General features: G+C 36.6%; 1 protein-coding gene across 7 annotated transcripts in view; it reads right to left on the reverse strand.

Annotated features, from left to right (window-relative positions):
- SOX5 (SRY-box transcription factor 5) overlaps positions 1-24,472 on the reverse strand; it is a 950,952-nt gene that overhangs the window by 192,364 nt on the left and 734,116 nt on the right. For all 7 annotated transcript variants that reach the window (XM_079773594.1, XM_079773592.1, XM_079773591.1 and 4 more), the window contains 3 exons: positions 12,897-12,983; positions 5,686-5,858; positions 839-907 (listed from right to left, as the gene is read on the reverse strand). In XM_079773594.1, the coding sequence (XP_079629720.1) occupies positions 839-907; positions 5,686-5,858; positions 12,897-12,983 (329 nt within the window). The remainder of the gene's footprint in view (positions 1-838; positions 908-5,685; positions 5,859-12,896; positions 12,984-24,472) is intronic.

Here is a 24,472-nt window from a genome sequence, read left to right on the forward strand (position 1 = left end):
AGATGGATGATATTACACAGGGTTGGATTCATAGATCCATGACTTAGGTTCCTTCCCTTGCTAGTCACAGCGAGTATGTACTGAACACTTACTATTTGTCTTGATATTACCCTAAAGCCATCCATCCATGGCTTCATTAAATCCTCATAAACACTCTATGAAATAAGTGCTTCCAGAAAAGGAATTTTCAGGAAGAGATACAAATTCTGTCCAAGTTCATAACGCTAGTGAGTGGTAGAGACAAGACATCACTGGCAAGGTATTTTTTCCTTTTGTTACCAATACAACTGCTCCTTTGTTCTTAATTGATGCTTCTCATCATTATAAATTTCCACATAAGAAAAATATGGAGGTTATAGAGCCCACTGTCTACACTAAGGGTAAGATTCTACTTGAACACCAAATCATTATGTTCCCTATCATTCAACATTTATCGCACATGGCTCTTGAGCATACCGCAAAGTTCTTACTGTCGTGACTAAATGAAAACCCACTCTACCTTTCTGCTTTGGTTGCCCTGCACCTCCACCATTAAGAACACATTCACGGCACATTTTAAATATGAATCAACAGAGAAAACGAAACATTTCTAACATTAACTTCCCTTCAATATGGGATGAAAATTGCGGTCAGCTTGCTTAGACTGAAGCTCCCTGACACAGGAGGGCCCATGACAGGGCCACCACTGTATGATTCTCCTGGCACAGGAGGCAACACAGCATGAATTAGGCTGAACGTAATTTTTACTCTGTAGATCATTTCAATCAGGCACATCTAAAAATGAGAAACAAATATACATTTTTTAATTGGGAGAATGTATGAAATTATGATTTCTGACCTGGATCTGTTGCTGAAGCAAATTGATTTTGTGTTGTTGCTGCAGAAGTTGCTGCTGTTGTCTGGCAATCTGTGGAGAAATAGCACATGGGAAAATTTAAAGTGTATTTATTATAGTCCTATGGGGAAATTACCAACGTTCTGTTTCTCAAAGTTTGATTTGACACTGATTATTCAGATGATGCAAATAGGTATGCTTGTGTCTGTACAGTACCAGTGGTTCATCATTAAGTAGGATCAGTTAAGACATTCAGTCTTCGGGAACCATTATGGTTCTTTTGGCCTAAAACGAATGAGGCCCTAAGACACTACAACAGTGATCTAATCCAGTATGAAATGTTCATTTCAAAAATCCTACTTCCTGGCGATATCTTAAAAAGATACTATCTCTGACATTTTCAGCTGTTTTCTACGAGTATTGATGAAACAGGGGGGTTTTGTGACCCAGGAGTTCAGAGTAGCACAAACTATTGTAAGATGCTTTATTTCTTAGTGAGGTTTTGTGTTTGTTGGTTGTTTTTTGGTAAATACTGTCCTCATTTCTGCCTCTATACTGCCAACTCCTCAATGTACTCTATTCTGATTCATGCTACCGTTCTCAACTAAAATGATTCTTAATAAAGTCACTAGTCACTTCCATTTTTTAAACCGTGAAGTGATTTTTAGTCCTTACCTTTTGACCTTTCATCAGAATGCAACACTCAAGGCTTTCAGTGATTCCCACACCTTCTTCCTTGACTTCTAGTACATCATGCTCTCCTGGTTTAGCTCCTAAGTCCCAGTCTGTTCTTTCTCAGTCACCTTCGAAGGCTTTATCCACTGTTGTGGTGCTATAAGGCTTAATTTTAGACGTAATTCTTTTCCCTCTATACCTACTCCCATATGTATGCCAAGTGCTTATAAATTTGTTTCTGCAGACTAGACCTCTGCTTCAAGCTTCAGACCTACTTATCCAATGACATTCCCAAAGGTACTTCAAATTCAACAGGTTAAAAACTAAACTCAGGACTTAGCCCTCAGTGTGGTCATCTGAAAGGTAGCCATCTAAAATGCCAGCAACTAGCACCATCATCCGTTATTTGCTCTGATAATATCCTCTTACTTATTATGTACTATGGTATGAGTCATGAATATTTTGCTCACCATTTGCAAAAAGTCTGAATAGTTAATGCAGAATGCTTGATTGAATACCATGAGAAGAGAATTTTAAAACACCTTATTGCATCATAAAGGGTAGGCTACCTTCTCATAAGAATGTAACATAACTCTCCTGTAAGTAAGCACTGGTTCTTATCCTCATCATTGCCATTTTCATTAAAAAGTGTATTTCCTTAAATTCAGTATCAGAAAGCTAAAAATTCAGGATAAAATACAAGCAGAGTCCTTTACTATAAATGAAAGAACCAATATAAAGGGGATGGGTCAACATGGCTGCACAATGAACTTTCCATTTCCCTTATGGACATCCGTACAACTATGTTTATTGTAATGTTTTCTTTTATCTTAGGAATACAGTAAAAACATTTTTTTGAGGTAGGAAAGGAGATTGTAGAAAAGGGAATGTCCTTTTTTCCTTAAGTCCAGTTCTTTCCTCCCACACCCCAATATTTCAGTTTATATTAAGGATTAATCAAGAAACTGACTAGCTCATATCCTTCCATTCTTCTTCCTGTTCCAAGCTACTGTTCCCTCTTGCCTGAATTATTGTGATGGCCTCCTATTTGCTCTTTCTGCTTCTGTCCTTGCTCCTCACAACCTATTATAAACCAGCATCTAGAGAGATCCTTTGACAAGGTAAATTGTCATGTTATTCAAAATTTCAAAACACTCTGTCTCAGAGTAAAGGCCATGTAATGCCTGCAAGCCCAATATAATTTGGCCTCCTATCTCTCTGATTTCATCTTCTCCTTTTCTTCCTTTGTCACTCCAATATTGCCACATTTCTCTCCTGTCTCTTGAACACACCAAGGATGTTCCTACTTCCCAAGGATATTCCAGCCTCTGAGCCTCTGCACTTGCTTTCCCCTCCATCTGGAACATTGTTTTCCTAGATAACTGGTTTGTTCACTCCCTCATCCCCTGCAATTCCTTACTCAAATATTACCCTGTCAATAGGGCTTCCCCAATGACTCCCTTTAAAAGAGCCCCTCTATTCAGCACTTTCATCCCTAACTCTCTGTTTTATTTTTCACCATAATTCTTATGAACATATACTATATTTTACATTTTAATTTATTTTCTATTTCTTACCAATTAGAATTCAATACATGAGGGATTTTTGTCTGTTTCATTCCTTGCTGGATCCCAGTAACTATAACAGAAGCTGAGATCAACAGATATTTGATCTCAATAGGTATCAATAGATATTTGTTGAATGGATGAATGTGGAATGGAGCTCATGGTCTGGTGGAAAGGCTGATCAGTGAACAAGATCATTAGCCTCTCTAAGGGCTGTCAGAGGAAGACTAGAGTGTGCAGAGGAGGCATGCGCTGTACTAAGTAGGGAGTGTTACGAGGAGCGTCGGAAAAGAAACCCTCAAGAGAAGATGAACCTAACTTGTATCTTAGGGAATAAATACTAAATGTCCTTCAGGATATCCCTGTGTCCTGATGAAAAGAGGAGTGACCACCACAGTGTTGATTATGCATGTCAGAAATGCATAGTAGAGAGGACCTGGGAGAGCAGATGGGCTCTGGAAAGCTGACCTGCGGCTCTCAGGAGGGATCTTCTCACAGGCTGTGTAGGCATCACTGCCTGACATCTCTCCAATATAGGGAAGACATTCTGGAAAAACTTAAGGATTTCTAAAGTTCAAAGGAGAATGTCAGAGAAAGTAAAAATTCCAGAACCTTGTGATGATATTTGGGGATGGGCCAGAATGTGAAAGAGAAAGAAAGGAACCTTGCTCTCCATTAGGGATTGCTCAGAGTTTTAGGGATCCTCAAATCACCAAAGTGGGGATTCTTTACAAAGAAATAGCCCCATCTGAGCTACAGTTTCAGAGACTCCCAGAATTTTCTAGAATTCAGATGTCTGAAGGTACTGAAAGTTAAAAACATACATGAAAAGACTGGTGTTTTTCTAGACTGTCACAGGCTAGCATTCTGACCTGTTTTATTATAGGAGGGTAAAGCAAGAGAAATATGGGCCATAGCCAATAACAGGTCAAATATATATTGAAAGAAAATGATGAAGCATTTCATTAAAAATAAAAATGTCATCTTTCAAGCAGATATGAACCACCAAGTAGAGAGAATAATTTGAAAATAGGGGATCTCTTCAAATATATTCTGAATATTTCTTTACCTCTTTCAACTAGGCTAGTTTACATTTTGAGAGCAGTTTGGAATGTTTGGCAGTACTGAGTAGCTCTGACTAAACAATGACTCTCCTCCAGTGTGGATGGTGAGTGGACTGAGCATAAAACATAGGATGTTATCCCTCTAAAAGATGCACCATCTCTATACAGACCATTACCTTATGTATACCCTCTATCTTCCCTTCTCATTACTAGCAATTTTCCTTTAAGTAACAGTCCTTATGCTTTGTTACCAGTTTCTCACTATGTGTCAGTTCTTCTACATGTCATTTCTGACTATCTGATTTCTGCTACAAAAGCTCCATAGAAGCCACACTATTAAGGCCAACAATAAGAATCTAAATGACAAATATAGTAGATTCTTGGTTCTGAATTTGTTCATTTTCCACTCTCTAGCAGCTATATACCAGTATCTCCAAGGATCTACCCTTAGGTCATGTCCATTTTCTCATGATTTAACCCCTTCTCTAAGTCAAGGCCTATAAACCTGCTATTTCTCTCTATGAAACACTCTGGGCTTAAGATATTAATATGGCTGTGTCTTGTATATCATTTCAATCTGAGCCTAAATGCTTGATCCAATCACCCTAGCTAAGAAATACTGCCTTGACATACAAGTAACTACTTATCGAGTTATTCTTCTTATATTTCTTCAAATAACTTATCACTACTTGAGATTATTTTATTAATTTCTTTTTCTTTGTTAATCACCTCTTTCCACTAGAATTTAGGGGCTTTGTCTTTCTGCTTGATTGAGGTAGCCTCAGCAGTTAGTTAGCACAGTGCTGGGCACATAAGAAGCACTTGATTGAAAATGAATAAAACTTATCTACTCCAGTGTATTGAACTATCATGTTTATGTAGATAATCTAAGACATTTAAATCAGACCTCTCTTAATTGGTATTTCTACCTGTCTCTCACTTACCTCTAGAGGGACAACCTGACAACAGCTCTAATTCAATATCATATAGCCTGCTGCTGTTACAAAGTAGCCCTCCCCGTGACTTTCCCTATGACTCAACACTTTTCTTCTGCCTTTTGCCCATTCAGAAATTCAACTAAACATAAATCTTCCACCTGTTTATTGCTTTCTTCTTTTCTTTTTCCATGGTCAACACCCTATCTAGTTTAGATTCTTACTCGTTCTTATTATCTAAAATTCCTGCCCCATATTGAAATTTTATTTTCCATGGTGAATCCTACCTATTCTTCAAAGCTCCATAACAAACACCTGTTTAGTGAAATCTTCCATTTTCCTGACTGGAAATGTTCTCTTGACTCTCCACAGTTTTTGGTACTTCTCTCATGACCTATCAGCTCCTTGATTATAATTACCTCCATGTTACTCACCACTGAAGTAGTGGATAACTTTCTTCAGATCAGAGTTTGCTTTGCCATTTGCCTTTTTACATATTTATGTGGGCAAAAGGGGAGAGGAGCTTTAAATGATCTTTGTATGCCTAGGAGACTGACATAAATAGCAGCAAAACAAAGCCTGAGGAAACTGACTGTGTCTCTATTTCTTACCTGTTCTTGCTGCTGCTTGGCCAGCTCCATTTGCTGGCGTTGTTTCTCAATCTGAGATGCAGCCAGTTTCTTCTGCTCATCATGGGCAGCCAACAACTGCTCTCGCAGACTGGTCAGCTGATTGATCATACCCATAAGCTGCCTCTCCTTCTCAGCTAGGCTTTCAGGAGTTCCTGAACATAACACAGCAATAAAACATAGGAGAAAGGAAAAATGAGAAGAAAATTTTTCAATGACAATGATTCTATTGTATTGAGAACTATTCCAAATATAAGGTTCTGCACACAAATCAACATATATTTTCTTTTAGATTTTAACTCAATAGTAAAAAGTCATCATTATTTACCCATCACGAAATATCAGAATGAATAAATATTTTGATTTTTTTATATAACAAGTAATAACCTATAGCTTTTTTTCCCTTTTATTTTACAAGTAAACTGTAGGCTGACTAGCTACCGATGCTAACCGTGTCGAGTCACACTCGACATCCGAGTGCAAACGGTTAATAGAACTTACTGCCATTGTTTTTTCTTTCTACAGGCCTATTCTATAAACAGGCACCAAAATTAACTTCATAGAAAACAAATCCTGTCATATCACTTCCTCTGTTTAAACAACTCTACTATCTTCAGAATAAAATGTCAACTGATTTTTAAGAATGAATGAATTCATTCAAAATATAACCCAACCTTCCCACTTCCTTTTTGCATCTAAATTCTAGTTACACTGAATTTTCCCCCCATACTTCCCAAATAACATCCTTTATAAGTGCCAACTACCTAACCATTCATTCTTCATGCTGGAGCTCATGTGTCATATTCTTTATGATTTTTCCCCTTATTCCCACTAATACCAACCATTCCCTTCCTTAGGAATTCAAATAGTATGTCTCTTTATTATAGCACTTACTCATTAATTGTATTATCTTATTTTCACACTTATCTCCTAAAGTCAACAGACACAGTTGCGACACAATAATTTTTAGTTACCAATTTTTATATCTTCATTACCTACTACAGGACCTGGCATATGCCAAACCATCTAAAACCATTTAATGAATAACATAAAGAATAAAGTCCATTCCCTTTATATCACTCTGATGTTAGGCATACCATATAGCTAAGGGAAATGAGGAGATGGTTTATCTTATAAAACAGTTGCATAAGTGTTTTAGTTTTGGCTCAAGAGAGTTAAGCCAAGGAACTTATTCTTTTGTTGAGGAAAATTTCCCCATTTTTATAAAGCCAAGATAAAGGAGTAAATCCTATGGCTTCATCTCAAAATTATCATGTTCTTTTTTTGTTTGTTTGTTTTTTTACCCTCACCTGAGGATATTTTCCCATTGCTTTTTGGGGAGAGTGGAAGAGAAAGGGAAAGACAGAGAGAAACATCGATGTGAGAGAAACACATCGATTGGTTGCCTCCTGCACCAGCCCCGACCAGGGTCCAGGCCAGGGAGTAGCTTGCAACCAAGGTATGTGCGCTTAACTGGAAACAAATCCGGGACCTCTTGTTTGCAGGCCGACCCTCTATCCATTGAACAAAACCAGCTAGGGCTCAAAATACCATGTTCTTTACATTCTCCCCCAGTGTGTGGGGTGGGACTAATAAATGACTTTATGGATATTGGAAATTCTAATAATAGTTTTAAAACATTCTAGACTTTAAAAAGAACATTCCTTAATATAATGTAACAAAAGCCACCAGGGAAGGAAACCAGCTTTAGTCATCTCCCTCTAGAGTAAGATATATCATCATCCACATATTATTTGGATTCCTTCTTCTGCTTTAGTTTCTTAGCTAATGTACTGGGAAACCTGTTAACCCTAAACCATATTATAAATCAGCCTATGAATTGACATTTCCAATACCACTCCTTACTCCAGACCACCATCATCTCTTATCTTGATTAATACACCCGTTTTCTAAACCATTCTACCTGGTACCAGTTTTCTAAACCATTCAACCTCCCCTAGTAAATCTCATGCTGCCTGCTTCCTCCTCCCCTACTAAAACCCATTCTCCAATTACAAGTTCAGGAAGGGAAAGCAAATCATGTCACATGCCTGCATATATCATAAAATGCTGCATATATAATAAAATTCAAGCTCCCTATCTTTAGAAAGCCCTGGATGATCTGCCCTCAACTTCTATGGCATCATCATCTCCCGCTTTCTCTTCGCAAAAATGTTTCAGTCACATGGCCTTCTTTGAGTTTCTCTACAACCAATATGCAAACATGCTCCCACCTTAAGGCTTTTGTACTCCAATTGTTTCCCTTGGGAAACTCTTCACGTAGATCAGGGTTTCCCAATCTGGACACTGATATTTTGGGCCATACACTTATTTTTCTGGATATCTGTGTTTAGTGTCTCTGGCTAGGTGCTGGTACTACTCCCCACCTAGTTATAACACCCCAAACATGTCTCCAGACATTGCCAAATTTCCCCGGATAGAGCAAAATCATCCCCAACTGAGAACTACATCAAATGGCTGGCTCTTTTATTTAATCCAGTCAGCATATATCCAAAGAGTTCCTCCTATGTGCCTCACACACATATCTAGGTGCTGGAGATGCTACAGTGTACAAACAAGCCAGACAAGAGTGTCTGCTTAATAGACTTTGCATTTAAAGAAAGAGATAACCAATCCATAAATCAATCAAACTCAGATCCAACTGGATAGCAGTATTTGTTGAATGAACTGAAAAATATAGCGAATAAATAGACTAATGGGAGAGAATCTGAATTTACAGCTAATGCTTCTTTCAGGGGTGCTCTTATCCAACAAGAGAGCAAGGCAGAACCCCTCGGATTTATTACTTGGGATCTGATTCTTATCCCCAGGCTGCTTGTTTTCAAATGGTCTAATGTTATTTAAACAGAATTATCTCTTTCAGGCCACACACTGAATCAACAATCTCTTTTATCTCAGAATGTTACGTCACCTAAGAGGGGATCTACTTTAAGCCACATGCTCAATCCACATAGGACGTCTTTAGTTCGCAAGTCCTGAAAGGCCATAGTATTGCTGAATGGATTATTTCCTCGAATCCATTACTGGCATTACAGAGCTATTTGGTGTTTGCCTTTATGTCCCAACTTCTAGAAAGTACAAAATTATAGCTTTCAAAAACGGCCTCTCTCTCTCTCTCTCTTTTTTTTTTACTGTACTAACTTCAGTTGGCATTTTCTTTAACACCAGGTACCACACTTTGCCTGCCTAAATGAATGCTTTCTGAGTAGGGTGAGAAAGGTCCACCAGGGACACCGATGGGAAAGAAATCAGGCTCTAAAGAATTCTTCAAAGAAGGCAGGTGGAGAAACTGATCTAGGCACTTCTGAGTGGCCTAGCCAGAAAACCGCTCAAACAATGCCCTTCTTTTAAAACCTCACCGAGATAGAAATGCTATTTGAGAGAACTTTAGATGCAGATATGTTTTTGTTATAATGCTACAAATAAATTTAAGTCAATAAAATACAAAAGTTGCAATGATTTTACTGAGAACAAATGATCTGTTCAGATTAATCAGAGCCACCATGGGTCCCCGATACTGTCCTCAGGTGAAGTGCCAATGCAGTGACCTTCAGTGTAATGGAAGGTCACGCTAGCTGAAACAGTGTGTGACTCAACTGGATGCCAGCTGGGATGCAGGCACTGTGTTGTCCCCTTTCCAATAACTACAAGGCTATAAAAGGTATTGCTTTATCCTTCACAGGACCCTTATTCAGTGCCTTTGCTTTAGATGAGGGCGACAAACTCTACACACTGTCCCGTTACACTATATGACTGATTTGAGAAGAAGAAATAAACAATTTCTTCAGGTAGCTAATCAGTTTATTACACAGATGGACTGCTTGCTGTCTGCAGAGCTTTTTAGGCAAACTACTTTGTTCTGCAAAACTGGATCAAGTGTCCCTTTGTGTGTGTGTGTGTGTGCGCGCGCGTGCACACACACACACGTGTGTTGGAGGATTGTTTCTAATGTAACTTTAACATCTAATTACTTCACATTTCCAGAGTACCAGACCGTAAAATAGTGTAAATTCATACAAGCAAAATAATCTAACCTGTAAAATAATTTTATGCTTTTAAAAGTGGTGACCTTTACTGACTCACATTGTTTCTTAAAAAGTGAGACTGACTTTAAACAGGTATAACAACCATTTTTTGAGAACAAAACTATCCAAACCAAAAACTATTTAGTTTTCCTACTTTAAAAGCTTATCATTTTTCCTTGGCTTGTGTTGCTCAGTGATTATATCATTGGCCCATGCACTGAAGGGTCAGGGGCTCAATTCCAGGTCAAGGACATGTACCTGGGTTGCAGGTTTAATCCTCAGCAGGGGCAGCAACCGCATGGGAGACAACCAATCGATGTGTCTGTCTCACATTGCTGTTTCTCTCTTTCTCCCCGCCCCTTCTACTCTCTCTAAAAATCAATGGGAAAAATATCCTCCGGTAAGGTTTAACAATAAAAGAGTTTATTAATTTTTTTTTTACTCTTTTGAAAGTAAAAAACACTTCTTTGAACTTTGCCAAGCTATAATTTTATTCTCTGTCTACATACCCTGGAAGTAATTCACTCACAACAACTTGAAGCCAGCACTTAGGAACTGAGCTCAGTCCTCACTTGGCTGTAGTCTTAGATATTCAGAAGAGGTGCTTGCTGATGTGTGCACACGTACACACTCAGACACACACATTCACTCACTCACTCGCACTTTTCCTGGAACCAATTAGGAGACGTGACTTGGGGTGGTGAACACACACTACAGATGGTGTGTAGTAGAGTTGTGCACCTGAAACCTGTATAATTTTGCTAACGATGGTCACCCCAATAAATTCAATGAAAAAGAAAATAAAAGTTAAATGAAAACTGATCTGATTAAATAGAGGAGAAAAGTTTCAATCCACAAGAAGACTCGGTAAATACTGCAGGGGCTGTACACATCATAATATATGCAAACATTCTATTCAAATAATTATTCTAAGGTATCATTATTAAATCATCTAACAATAGAATAAAGGTCATACTTATCTTTCCCTACGCTGACCAAAAACAGTGTACACAGTGTATGACTCCATAAGACTTACACCTTTATTTGCCTCATTAAAAAAAAAAAAAAAAAAAAAAAAAGCTGCCAAACAACGAAGCCATTGTTCTTGTCTAACTTCTGAGGTGGCATGAAAACCACATTCCTGGGCACCACATAATCATTGAGTCTGACCCCCCAAGCTCCATTAAGTCAAATTTATTTACCCCCAGAGGGCAGCACACTATTGTATCCTCTCCACTTCCTAGCCCCCTAGGAACAATGGGGAGTAATTGCAACTGTCACGGGCAGTCAGCAGGAAAGGCAGCCCAGCCCAGTGTTCCCAGTCTTCTGCCAAACCTTTTCCCTCATCCGAGCACCTAATCACCCTGCCCCGACAGAAGAAAGATCTACGGCTGCTTTTCAAACGCATCAGAAAACAGCTTTTTGAACAGAACCAGAGGACAATAACCAAACTTGCGCTCTGAATGTGAAGCTTAAAAAAAAAAAAAACCCTCAAAATTAAAGACAGAAACTTCTTTTGTGAGGGCACCACAGCTCCCTGAACTAACCACTCAGGCAAGCCTGAGAGGACAGCGGAGCATCGTGCCTCTGAGCCTCTCATCGCTGCTGTGGCTGCTTTTAAGTCTGACTTGTGAGCAAAACAAGGGAGGGGAGCATGTTTGTCCTCCAATGGAACACAATCACAAGGTTGGGGACGGGCGGGCTTCTCTGTGCTACGCTCAGTTATTACCTGGGTCAGAGGAGAATAAAGAACCTGGGAGAATAACAAGTCCTTTATCTCAGGCGCAAATGGGTTAAAATGCAACAAAATAATATAAAGGATATGCTGCCTGAGAAAAAGACACTATTTTGTTCTCTTTAAACTTTGTTTTTGAACTCTTTAAGGCATATCATTATTTGTCTAAATTGGATTCCATTATAGATTTTGTTGATTAGCACCCATTCATTCTCTCATCACCCATTCCCACCTAGTCATAACCTGAATATACCTAAACTCCAAACAGATGATGAAAAGTGAAATCCTCAAACATTTTCTGGGAGTGTCATGTTACTGAGATGTTAGTGGCGTGTGGACCAAACATTTTAGAAGACTGATCTACGCTTTGCCTTCCTCCTGGATGCTCTGAGGTGGGGCCTCAAGAGAGACAATGGCCTCTCATTGGGAGAACACGTGTGCATGCGCACATATGCAAAAAGTTGTTTATGCCCATATTTCTACATGCATATAAATATACATAGATGTTCAGTCCCCATCACAAAGTATATAGAGTAGCATATAACAATATTTTAATAAGTACTTTTTTCTAAAAAATTATCCTTTAGAACTCAGAACCAAAAGTGTCCTATTAACAACAAACAGAAAACCATAGATTGCATACTATGATCTGAGAAAACACACTTTCAAATTAATTTGTAAGGATTATTTGACGATATTTTTATATAAACTTTAATCTTTTCCCCTTGTTATTAGTATAAGTTTATTAAGAAATGAATATTCAGCCTGGCTGGTGTGGCTAAGTGGTTGAGCATCGACACACGACCAAGGAGGTCACGGGTTCGATCCCCAGTCAGGGCACGTGCCTGGGTTGTAGGCTCAATTCCCAGTAGGGGGTGTACGGGAGGCAGACAATTGATGTTTCTGTCTCATAGATGTTTTTATCTCTCTATCCCTATCCTTTCCTCTCTCTCTAAAAAAAATCAATTAAAAGTAGATATGAATATTCAGTATTATCTGAAGCCCATATAGGATTTTTCTCTTTGTTGTATGTAATTTCTGACTCAAACACACACACACACACACACACACACACACACAAAACACCAAAAACATTGCCCTTATTAATACAAAGCAAATTTCTTTTAAATTTCCCCATTAATCATTCTGGTTTCAAATGTAGACTATGTACATCCATACTTGTAATATGTAGAATATGTGAAATCACCTCAATATATGCAGCTTTTAACTCTTCTTTAGATATTCCTATTTAAGAAGTTGACCACGTATCTTTTAATGATGAAAACCAAAGCCTTCTAAAGATACAGTAAGGCTATTTTATTAAAACAACCCACCACTTATCCCATACAGTACAAAGAGAGAAAATAAGAACCCTGATCTATTTTGGATCTAAATCATTGTAAACATATTACCTTTTATTTCACCAAAGTTCCCTGATCCCATTGCAAGAAGCTTGTCTTTCCAGTCCTTTGATAGTAGCTTTTCAATACTGGGGGTTTCTAAGTAAAGAAGGAAAAAAAAATAATGTAAGCAAATCAACATGACTATCTTTACAATGGAGCTCATTAAAAGCCTAGCTGCTAAAAATAAGGCCGTCCCCATCCCAGCCCCAGTTCATAATGACTTCATCAACAAACTGATAACAGGGGAGGAAAAAAAGAGTGTGTTTTGTCACCTGCTGTTTCAAAATCATTAGCTTTTTCCTCTTGCAGAACAAAGCCCTTCTAATTCTTTATGACAATGGGTACATATAAACCTGCAGTTCATTGTTTTTCAATTTGGTGAATAAATTCCTGCTATAATGGGTGCTTGTCAATTTCAGGGTGTTAGTCTGCAGTCAAAAAAATAATTAATGTTGATAAAATGCAGAGTAAAAAAAAAAAAAGGCAAAGAATTAGCTCTTAAATCTGCTACATGTAATTATATCCCTCTGTGTGTTTACAATTACATCCACTTTATAATATGTGTTTAACATCGTGTGGTGGTAAGCACACTGTGGAAAGATTTGCTGCGAACATTAAAAAAAAAAAAGTTGGTACAAAGGAAGCTTTACAAAGATTGCAAAATCTAGAGAGGTGAGTAATGCCTTTAATGGGCACTTATTATTTACTTATTTCAGATTTGTGTCACACTCATTTTAAAATGCCCTGTATTGGGACAGGGCACACATATTTTAGAGAGCAAAGTTATGCTTCCCTCTGATATTTGTTTCTACATACCACATGGTTTTGACCTCTCCTTTTGTGTCTGGATTTTAATGCATAAGTAAATATAAATGCTAATAAAGTCCCCAAACATTAAACTCCCTTCCAAACAATGTAATTGTATGTTCTTGTCAGCATTTAGATGGGTACACAATTACAATGGCTTTCAATCCCACGATTAGCACTGCATTCAGTTAGAAAATGGAGTGTACTAAAAGATAAGTGTCCCAGTATGTGCCATCTAAATAACAATACCCACACTTATTATCTAGATCTAAGACGTGCACTGCCATTCTCCCCATTGGTGTTTATGTGTATTTGTGTTTGTGCAGACAGTTGTCTACCCCCTACTAGCAGCATAAAGGGAGTACATGTTAACTTATCAAAGGGACCGTCTGGCCTAGAGACCATAAGATTATTAGAAACTGGCTAATTTTCCCCACATCAAATGCATTTTAAGGTACCTTCATCCTCATCTTTAGCTAATGCTACCTACTTTTTTAAAGGCCGTGATCTTATAGCCCTCAGCTGTATCACAAAGCCTGTGTGGAGTTTTTTTCTTTTTTAAAAAATATCTTTTTTGATATCAGAGAGGAAGGGAGAGGGAGAAAGAGATAGAAACATGAAACGTCAATGATGAGAGAGCATCATCGATCGGCCGCCTCCTGCATGCCCCACACAAGGGAATCTGGCCCACAACCCAGGCACGTGCCATGACCAGGAATCGAACTGTGACCTTCTGGCTCATAGGTCGACGCTCAACCACTGAGCCATGCCAGCAGGCTCGTGTGGAGTTTTCAAGAAAGTGAAGGTGAAATTTTCTTTGGAATAACTGTAATTATCTGGAATGCTTTGTTTTCAGATGTCAAAAATTTGTGAAAAAGTAAAACGTCGAAAAACGTCTGAAGTATTACTGTTTTATATAGTCTGTATGTATGGTGAAAATTATATACATGCATACACATATATATCAAAATCATTGTGTGCATATTTACCTATAGAATGTGTGAAAGTACTTATTTTCCTTTGTAAAAAGTATATTTCCATTTTTTTTCACATTTAAGAAAAAGATCCTAAAGAATTTACTTTTTCTTAAAATATCCGTTTTATGAAAGGGTAATGACAATTATATGAGCAATAAAATGGATTAAATATACTCTTACTGTATTCAATATTTCTGTTTATTGAGGCTTTAAAGGTAACTTTAAATACTTCTGCAAAGATTTCCACTGTTTCTCCATTCCCAGTAAACACTTCATGAGTGAAATTATTTTTTAAACCTTATCAGAGTAGGTCAAACAAACACCACTGTTTCTTTTTTCTAGCACTCCACAAAAATTCTTGAGAAGCATGTAAACAGGGCACAGCCAATATGGTATTTGCAATAGAGTACTGTCAGTCATTAAAAGCTAACAAACCTTTGCAAAGCAGGAATGCAGCAATAGAAATCCATTGTGCACTAACAATAGGCTCCTGAACCTCCCGGCACCAAAAGCAGACCATTTTACTTTTAAGGCTATTGTCTGCAAAGTCCATGACAAAGCTTTTCCCCTGCAGCTAGACAAAATATTCACTGTAGTGTGCTCATAAAGAAACAGAAGTCTTCTGTCTAAGTTGCAGAGTTAAAGAAACAGCCACCAGATTTCTGAAACCTGCAGAACATTCCTGGCCTCTTTATTAACTTGCATAAAGATATAAGTCTCGTATATAGAGCCACTTTATTTTCAAGTACCTAACTTTTAAGGTAGACTACAGAAAAAAGGAATAACTTCTTTAAGGCCAAGTTATTTGAAAGATGCAAAATCAGAAACACATCTAACTCCAGGTTGTTACATCTGTGGCTGAATAAAGACACCCTTATTTGCAAATGGATGAGATATATACTTTGAATTCAGGTTCAATAAACAATTATTGAGCAGCCTATGTGCCAGGAACTATACTAGATGCTTTTACCTGTATTATCTCATTTAATCATAGCAAATACATGAAGACTCAGGTTGTGTTATTATATCCACTTTACAGATTTGAAAAAGAAGTAAATGACTTGTCTGAGGTTTCACGAAATGTAAGGGGCAGAATTGAGTCTTGAACTAACGTTTGTTTTGTTTTTCCCTACAAATTCCTAACTTGCTTGTCAACAACAAAATCGTGAAGATAGCCACTGTATTGAGGGCCAAACGCTAAGCCATGTACCAGGTCCTTTGCCTATGGTATCTTAAACTTCTCACACTAATCTTCTGAATTAGATTTAGGTACATCCATTTTACGATCTAAGAAGCCAAAGTTTAGGGAGCTATCACTACTTGCCCAATATGGAGTTAGTTCCACCTCCAAGTCATATTAGCTCTTTCTATTACAAACACATTACTTCATTTCACCTGCCAAACAAGTGTGAACAGGATGGAAAACTATTGTAATTGTGGGAATATGAAGGGAGTCTCCCAAGAATGCACCACCCTGGCCAGCAGATTATTTCCAGCTGAAAACAGTGAAAGCCTAACAAACTCAAGACATGTTTTTTTGTTTGTTTGTTTGTTTTATTTTATTTATTTATTTATTTTTTTAGAGAGAGAGAAAGGGAGGAGAGAGAGATAGAAACATCAATGATGAGAGAGAATCATTGATCGGCTGCCTCCTGCATGCACCACACTGGGGATTGAGCCCATAATCCAGGCATGTGCCCTGGCCTGGAATCAAACTGGTGACCTCTTGTCTTATGGGTTGACATTGGCAGGGCAAAAGTTTTGTGTGTGTGTGCGTGTGTGTGTGTGTGCGTGTGTTGTTATTTTGTGTGTGTGTGTGTGTATGTATGTGTGTGTTGTTGTTGTTTTTGTTTTGTTTACCTCTCCTTACCTGCCTAAAACATTTAGACAGAAAAACCTGCTACAAGAAGGGCACTCAAGCATGGTCATCTCAACACGTATGACAAGTGTGGCAGATGTAAAGGATTCAAGCAAAAACCTGTTCACTAGATTCCCCTTTGTCTCTAGGTAGCCTTGCACGAATTGGTTTTTACCAAAGTTTGCTCTTTCTAATCTACCTGTGAATTGCTTCCCTCCCTATCCTTTGTTCAAAATGACATTTTGCCTCACTGCCCTTGGAATTTTCATGCTATGTGAATTCCCTATGCATGTGTATTAAAACTTTATTTTCTTCTGTTAATCCGCTATATGTTGTTTGAATTACTCAACCAGCCAGAAGAACTAAAGGGATGTGGGGAAAGTTTCCTGCCCCAACATTATTAACTCCATTGGATGGGTGAAGTAAAAACTTGACAGGATAAACTGAATTCCCTGGATGACATGTATCTATACGCAGTATGGTGGGATTAAAAGCCTATATTTCCTATAGTTTTCTTTTTGTTCTCAATGCAGACCCACAGTATGACTTTGAACTCTAAAATTCTGGATAATTTAAGGAACACCTATGACCATTTCGTAGAGAAACACAACAAAATGAAAATATATTCATATAGTGAAAGACTATTAGGTTATAAGTCAAACAATTTGGGTTCTCACCAAGACTTTGACACTGGCTAGCAAAGAGGGACCAAAAGCACATCATTTTACCCACTTTGCCTCTCTATCTGAGTTGCTGTGAATCACAGAGCTTAAAACAAACAAATCTAGTATTCTACCAACTACAACTGTTTCAATTTGTTTCCAGTGGTAGTTCATGAAAGGGTGGTAAGAAATGATCTCACAATAATAAGCACAACGGGTGGACATGTACAAATGACTAAAATTTCTCTAAAAATGGTAAAGATTCTATAGAATATTCATGAGAAATGTAAAAGACCAAATGGCAAAATCCCAATATTTATAATACACCTGTTCATTAATGTGTGAATACGAGAAAAGTGAAAGTTGACACAATTTGAAAAATTTATTATGTAAGTGCTGCTGCTTCCGTGTTTTTGGAATAAAATATATAGTATTAAATATTCCATTTCTGAAATGCAATGTACTTTTATTAATATATATTGAACTGTGTTTTATACGATGAGTGAGGGATGTTTGTGTGCTTAATTATTTCCAAATGTTCAAATTCTGGGTTACCCATTATTTTCACCTTAAGATATATCATAATTTTAATGCAAAAACTTTTATAGTTTTTCCTGAGATTTACTACTCCCAAGAATTGGGGTATCACAGTTGATTTGAAAATAAAAAAAATAGGGCTCCCTATTTTAAAATAAGTGTGAGGAATAATACTTATTATTTGAATGACATTTCATTTGCAGCCTGATGTCAGATGCAAACAAAATTGTGTCAATGGTAAAATTTAGTATAATATCCATTTTGTATATGAGAAAATTAAGGCTCAAAAGATACTTTGCCTGGACATCACCTGGACAGAAAGCAGAACAGATGAAATACAAAACCAGGTGCTCTTAATTCAAAGATCTGTCTCTTTAAAGGAAAGGCAAATCTGTATTTACTGTAAAAGAGAAAATAAAATGAATGGTAATAAACTGTGAGATAAATTAGAGAGATATAAAAATGTCCTTATCAGCATATTAATATTAATATGACTCTAAGTGGATTACTTTGTCCTTTTTTGCCAACTGAGCCCTTTTGATATGTTTGCTTGCTTTTCCTTCTCACCCTTGCCTCTTTTGCTCACATATGCTTCTTCACATCAATGACTATAGCAATCCCCACCAGCGAATGGCCCCCCCAACTGTGCCAGCCATTGTTACAACAGCATCCTGCCTCTTTAGGGCCTGTTCATTCCCTATAACTCTCACTCCTTTTTCCCTCCAGTGCCAAACACTCTTAAGACCGACTCCCTCATCTGGAACAATGAGACCTAGAGACTCATGCCAACATATTGTAATTCTCCAACAAGCTGCCAGTGCCAAGAATTAAACCACATTTGCTCCAGTGCAGTAGCTTTACACACAAGCTCAGGTTTTCGCTTTGTGTTTATGTAGGTTTTTCCCCTTAATCTCCCTTGAGCTGCAGTGCAGAGCTCATTGAAAAATCAAACAAGCAAAAAATATGTATGTATAATATTTGACTTTTTAAACAAAGTCCCAGGAGTTAGGTCATACCAAATCTACCACTGTTTATACTTTAATTTTGTAGCTTAGACTAAGCTGTGTTATTTCTGACATGTGATAGGGTGCATAGTCAGGAATGGGAGTTGTCTTTTGAAAGGAACAACGCTATGGTTTAACTTCAAAATCTACCAGTATCTTCTTTGAAGTCAAGAAGTAAAAGCATATGTAAATTATTCATGTCATAGAATCAGAATTTTAAATCTGAGAAGTTTTTTAGATATCATTTAGATAATAAGCATTTCATAAAAGTAATTTACTAAGGCATATATTGGACATAACTAGAACAAATTGTTTAGTTACTAAAACAAACAAAGTAAGCATTCCATTATCATGTAAATCTAATTAAACATTAAACATATTTACATTTCTTTTTTATAAGATTTAGATCTTCTTATGTGCTAATGGACTGTCAATCTTTAAGTGAGTAATGGATTATACAATATTATTTAAATATTTGACCAAGCAAATTAGTGTTAAGAGAGGACTGTTTTGCTCAACTTGGTAATAGCTGGTTTAGAACAAACCATTTTATAGACTGAAATTGTAAATTAAGGTTAAAGCTTTCTTAAGATGAAAAATCTATTAATGATAAAGGCAAAACTTGCAGCCTAACTCCTAATAGACTGCTCTTTTCAATATACCACACACAACAAGTTCCTTTAATACAGAGTCAAACTTTCAAACATGAAATGTTCAGTTTTATCCACCTCATCTAGTTTTAGACAACAGTTATATGACAGGTGTTCTGCATCCTTAATCTCTTTTAGAATTAGGTAATGTTAACTCAATATTCTTCCCTTAGAAGCTTTCACTAGCTGGCCCCCCAAAACTGAAGAATAAATGCAAGTTAGTGTACGTGGCCAAATACATTTTTCTTCAAAAAGCTAATTACAATTCAATAGGTTGATATTTAATTATTAAATAACTGAATTTTTTTTCTGAGGGAGAGACTGAGCCAAATCTGGAAATCATACATCAGTAAGATTATAATTCATGTTGACAATAGTGGCCTGTCCAGAAAACATTTTGAGCAAATATTAAGCATTGCAATGGAAGTAGTGTAAAAACTTTTACATATCTGGGAAGTTATTTGTGCAATGAAGACCAGAAGGCCTTGGAACAGTCCCATTAGCCAAGCACTACAGCTAGTCTGCCACTGGAAATGTCAAGTTCTTCTAGGAAATGTTAAAAAATAACACATACCACAACACACAACAGAAACACATCTGAAATTCCAAAGCATTAGGATTTCAATAAGCCTCATTTTATATGTCATTATCCTGAAGTGAATGAAGTTTTAGAAATAATTCACTTTTAGTAGTGCCAGAAAAAAAAAAAAGTTGTCTGGCCTGCTGATGCAAGTTTTGAAATCTTTTATATGGAATAAGTTTTTGGATTATTGCAATATCTAAATCATTACTCACAGGCTTAATTTTTATCTTTGCATAAAATGAAATATTACATACCTATTCATTTATACCCAATTTTATACCACATTTTAGAAGGATACTATACAATTAAATATGCCATAATCAATATGTATAATTGTTTCATATCAACAACTTTGAATAACCTTGGAAGTACTCCTCATAAGATGGATCTATACTTTCTACACAAAAATTTCCATGAACAGATAGACTTATGAAAATCTCATAGTTTTATCTACCCCATTACTCAGAAAATAAGTGTATTTTCTTGCACACTCTGCACCACTCTGGTTTGTTCTTGATTGAAATATTAGATTCCAGAAAAAATAACAATACAATTTGAGAGCAGCATTTCAAAAAGTAATTGCATAGAGATCTTCCCCAGTACAAAATATTTCATGTTTTGCTACTAAATATAAAAATAACAATTTAATGTCATACACCTTGATTCTATCACTTACTAGTTTTGTGACCTTTGGCAAGTAATTTAACTACTCTGCTTCAACTTACTCATCTCTAAAGGGAAGCATAACTGCATTTATCTCAAAGAATTTTTAAAAAGAATTAAATGAGTTAATTTATATAAAGTGCTTAAAACAATGCTAGGCACACAGCGACACTCACACACAAAATGCTGACTAATATTACAAATACAACTTAGTGCACAACACCCAAGAGGACTATTTCCAAAATCAAATGAAAGAAATATATCTGTTTCACTTTGCCCATCACTAAAACTACTGAGAAATCAAAAGAATCATCCAAGGATACTAGTTCCATGAATCCTATACATTTTTATGATAATGACCCACGACCCTTAGTTTCACTTGTTATCTATTATTGTTAGGAATTTTTCAGTTGGTTCATGTCAATAAAGGTGAGATAGCACTGGCTGGTTTGGCTCAGTGGATGGAGTGTTGGCCTGTGGACTGAGGGGTCCCGGGTTTGATTCCGGCCAAGGGCATATGCCCAGGTTGCGGGCTCAATCCCCAGTGGGGGGGGGGGTGCAGGAGGCAGCTGATCAATGATTCTCTCTCTCATCATGTTTCTATCTCTCCTTCTCTCTTTCTCTCTGAAATCAATAAATATATTTTAAAAAAAAGATGAGATAGAAAGAGATGTAGTAGTATTAGGGACAAGAAAATCTGTCAATTGCATTAGGTTAAAGTATGATTTGTCCCAAAACAACATAGACATACAAATATATTCAACTAATCTTTGCCTGATTGTTGCTTTTTAATCCTTACCCAAGGACATGTTTTTCATTGATGGGAGAGAGAGAGGGGAGAGAGAGGGGCGGGGGAGAGAGAGAGAGAGAGAGAGAGAGAGAGAGAGAGAGAGAGAGAGAGAGAGAGAGAGAAGGTAGAGGAAACAGAGAGAGAGAAAGAAACTTCGGTGCACCCTGATCTGGGATCGAACCCGCCACCCTTCGGTGAACAAGACGGCACTCTAACCAACTGGCCACACCAGCAAGGGCCTTTGACTGAATTTTTTTTCTTTTTTGACAGTTGTCTTTCTAACTTTTCAAAGGTTCTATTAGGTCCTCAACAATGGCTAAAGCTTTTAAGTCAGTGCTGTTGACAAGTGAAAGGGAACAACAAATAGCTGTGTAGTGCTCTTTACCCAGGGTCACTCAACCAACGGTAATAGTTATTATTTTTATTTATTAGCACGGTAGCCCTGTCCTCTATCATCCTAACTCGCCCCAACCCCCATGACAGAAAAAGCATTTTAACTTTTAATAAAAATGGGAGCGTGTAGCACTCTCATGTAAAGATCTTTCAGCAAAGTGCACAGCTAATGAATACTGTCCATTTGTATAGAATAATTTATGATGTTAGCAAAGTGTGGGTGGGGAAATGTGAATTAAGTTCTTGCCATTAGTTACAATGAGAGGGTTTAGAGTGGGGAGTAGGAGGAAGCAAAGGAGTGAGCAAGGCAAGAGGGGTATAATAGAAAGCAGAAGCAAATTAATGGAAAGAAAATTCAGAGGAAGATGTTCATAATGTATAAAAACTGTCAATTTAAGGAAGTGAAAATATTTCTCATAAACTATTTTCATAACTATTTTTACTGTCATCCATCAAATAACCAACTTTCTCAGAGACAAATTGTAATAAACCTGTTATTTTCCATTTAATTTTATTTGAAACAGTATTTTCTCAACTGTACATATGAGAGATAGAGCAAGAAAGAAATATAGAAGACAATCTCTAAGAACTAAATTATAGCAAAAGGTATAAGAAGATAAGTCATATATTTTTAAAGTCTTAATTTCACAAGACAAATACATAAACAAATAGGAAAAGTTTAAGATAGCTTAAGCATATCATAGCTTAGTAAAGATAAGGCTGAAACCGCATAGTTCTAAGCACATTATATATGCCTACTGATATGTTTAAGAAAAAATTGCCTAAATATTTGAATTTTAAATGACACAATTATCCTTCTTAAAAAAGTCTATCAACATAATCATCTATTTAATTAGATATCTAGACAATTTTGAACAGGAAAATTAATGATCATATTTGCACAATTTTGTTGTTTAAAATTGTGAAAGTGGGTAGTAGAGATGATAAAGAAGATACAAAAAGAATAGAAATAGAAAACTACTTAACATACATTAGAATAAGAATTCCAATACTTTAAAAATATGACAGAATGTTTTACCACTGGAAGTGAGAATTAAAGCGCATACAGCCTGATGCTAAACCACTACACATCCTGAATCTTCTCTATCACAACATATGTGAAAACAAATCGCAATCTCAGCTTGCCAGATGCCTGAAGAGATATGAACAATAAAAACTGACATGATTCATATGATAAGTCAGAGATTGTGAGATTGTGATATTCAGGTATCTGAACAGTTGAGCTGAAAAGCTACTTACAATTCAAATTATATTTTTATGTTCAATACATAACATCAGATTTACAATTAAGAAAAAAAAATCCTCTGATTTGCTTAAAATCATATATCTAAATTTGCACATATTCTTCTCAACCAAAGTAGTCCATCTGCCTTAACAACTTGTTATATTTCTCATAACCTTTTATGGATTTTTGGATCGTGTCATTTTTAGAGTAATTTTAGATGAGAAAATACAATAGTTTCGTGGGGATATTTTTTTCTTTTCTTTTCTTTTCTTTTTTTTTGCTAAAAAGGCATTTAATGTTCACAAGCTTAGACACAATCTAGGCAAAAATTAAACCTATAGCCATGTGTTAGCTATAATATGCTGTGACCCCCAAAAGTCAGAACAGCAATAAAATAAAAGAACCTGTAAAAGTTCTCTTTAAAAATCATTTTTATTTAAGAACATATGAAAGAAAATAAAAAGGAAGCAAATAAAAAGTCTGAATAAATAAAAAAAAGAAAGCATATACCAACAGAGACTTACAACTCTCAAGGTTAAAGACAGTGGGTATAAAATTGGGTATGCACAATCTATTGGTATACTCATTTAGTTCCCGAGTTGAATGAATATACAAAACTGCTATCTTTACTTTTATTGTCATGTATAGATACTGCTACTTTCTTTTTCTTTTTAAATATATTTTATTGATTTTTTACAGAGAGGAAGAGAGAGGAATAGAGAGTTAGAAACATCGATGAGAGAGAAACATCGATCAGCTGCCTCCTGCACACCCCCTACTGGGGATGTGCCCACAACCAAGGTACATGCCCTTGACCGGAATCGAACCTGGGACCCTTGAGTCCGCAGGCCGACGCTCTATCCACTGAGCCAAATCGGTTTTGGCTGCTATTTTCTTTATTTTGTAGAATCTACACACATGCATGCACACACAAAAGATTGGGAGGCATCAGACTCTATATACTCATTAATGTATCTAACAATTATCTATTAAGCCACTACTGTGGCACTGTGATAGGCACAAAAGCATGTCCTCTGTACCTCAAATAACTCACCATCTCATGTCATGATGGACAGACTAACAGGGACCAGATACTAAACCTTTGAGTCAAATCACTAGTGTCACTGAATTGCTGTCCTATTGTTTCATTCTTTGAAGTAAAAGAGAGCAACATCTTACTTGAATTATTATAGTAAATAAATATGCTGATAGATTGTTTGTAAAAGCTACTATCATAGTATGTCCATAAAGAGTTATAAAGTAGTCTTCTGCTTACCAATCCAACCTGTTATAAAAACAATTTCCAAAAATAGAACCAATTAATAATCTTGTCCATAATTAGAAAAATAATATGAATCAAATAATACTAGCAATATAAAGTTAAATTAAAAGGTATTTTTCTTAGGGTGGGGTAT

This window comes from Cnephaeus nilssonii, assembly GCF_951640355.1.
Source record: "Cnephaeus nilssonii genome assembly, chromosome: 6".
NCBI classification, from domain to species: domain Eukaryota; kingdom Metazoa; phylum Chordata; class Mammalia; order Chiroptera; family Vespertilionidae; genus Cnephaeus; species Cnephaeus nilssonii.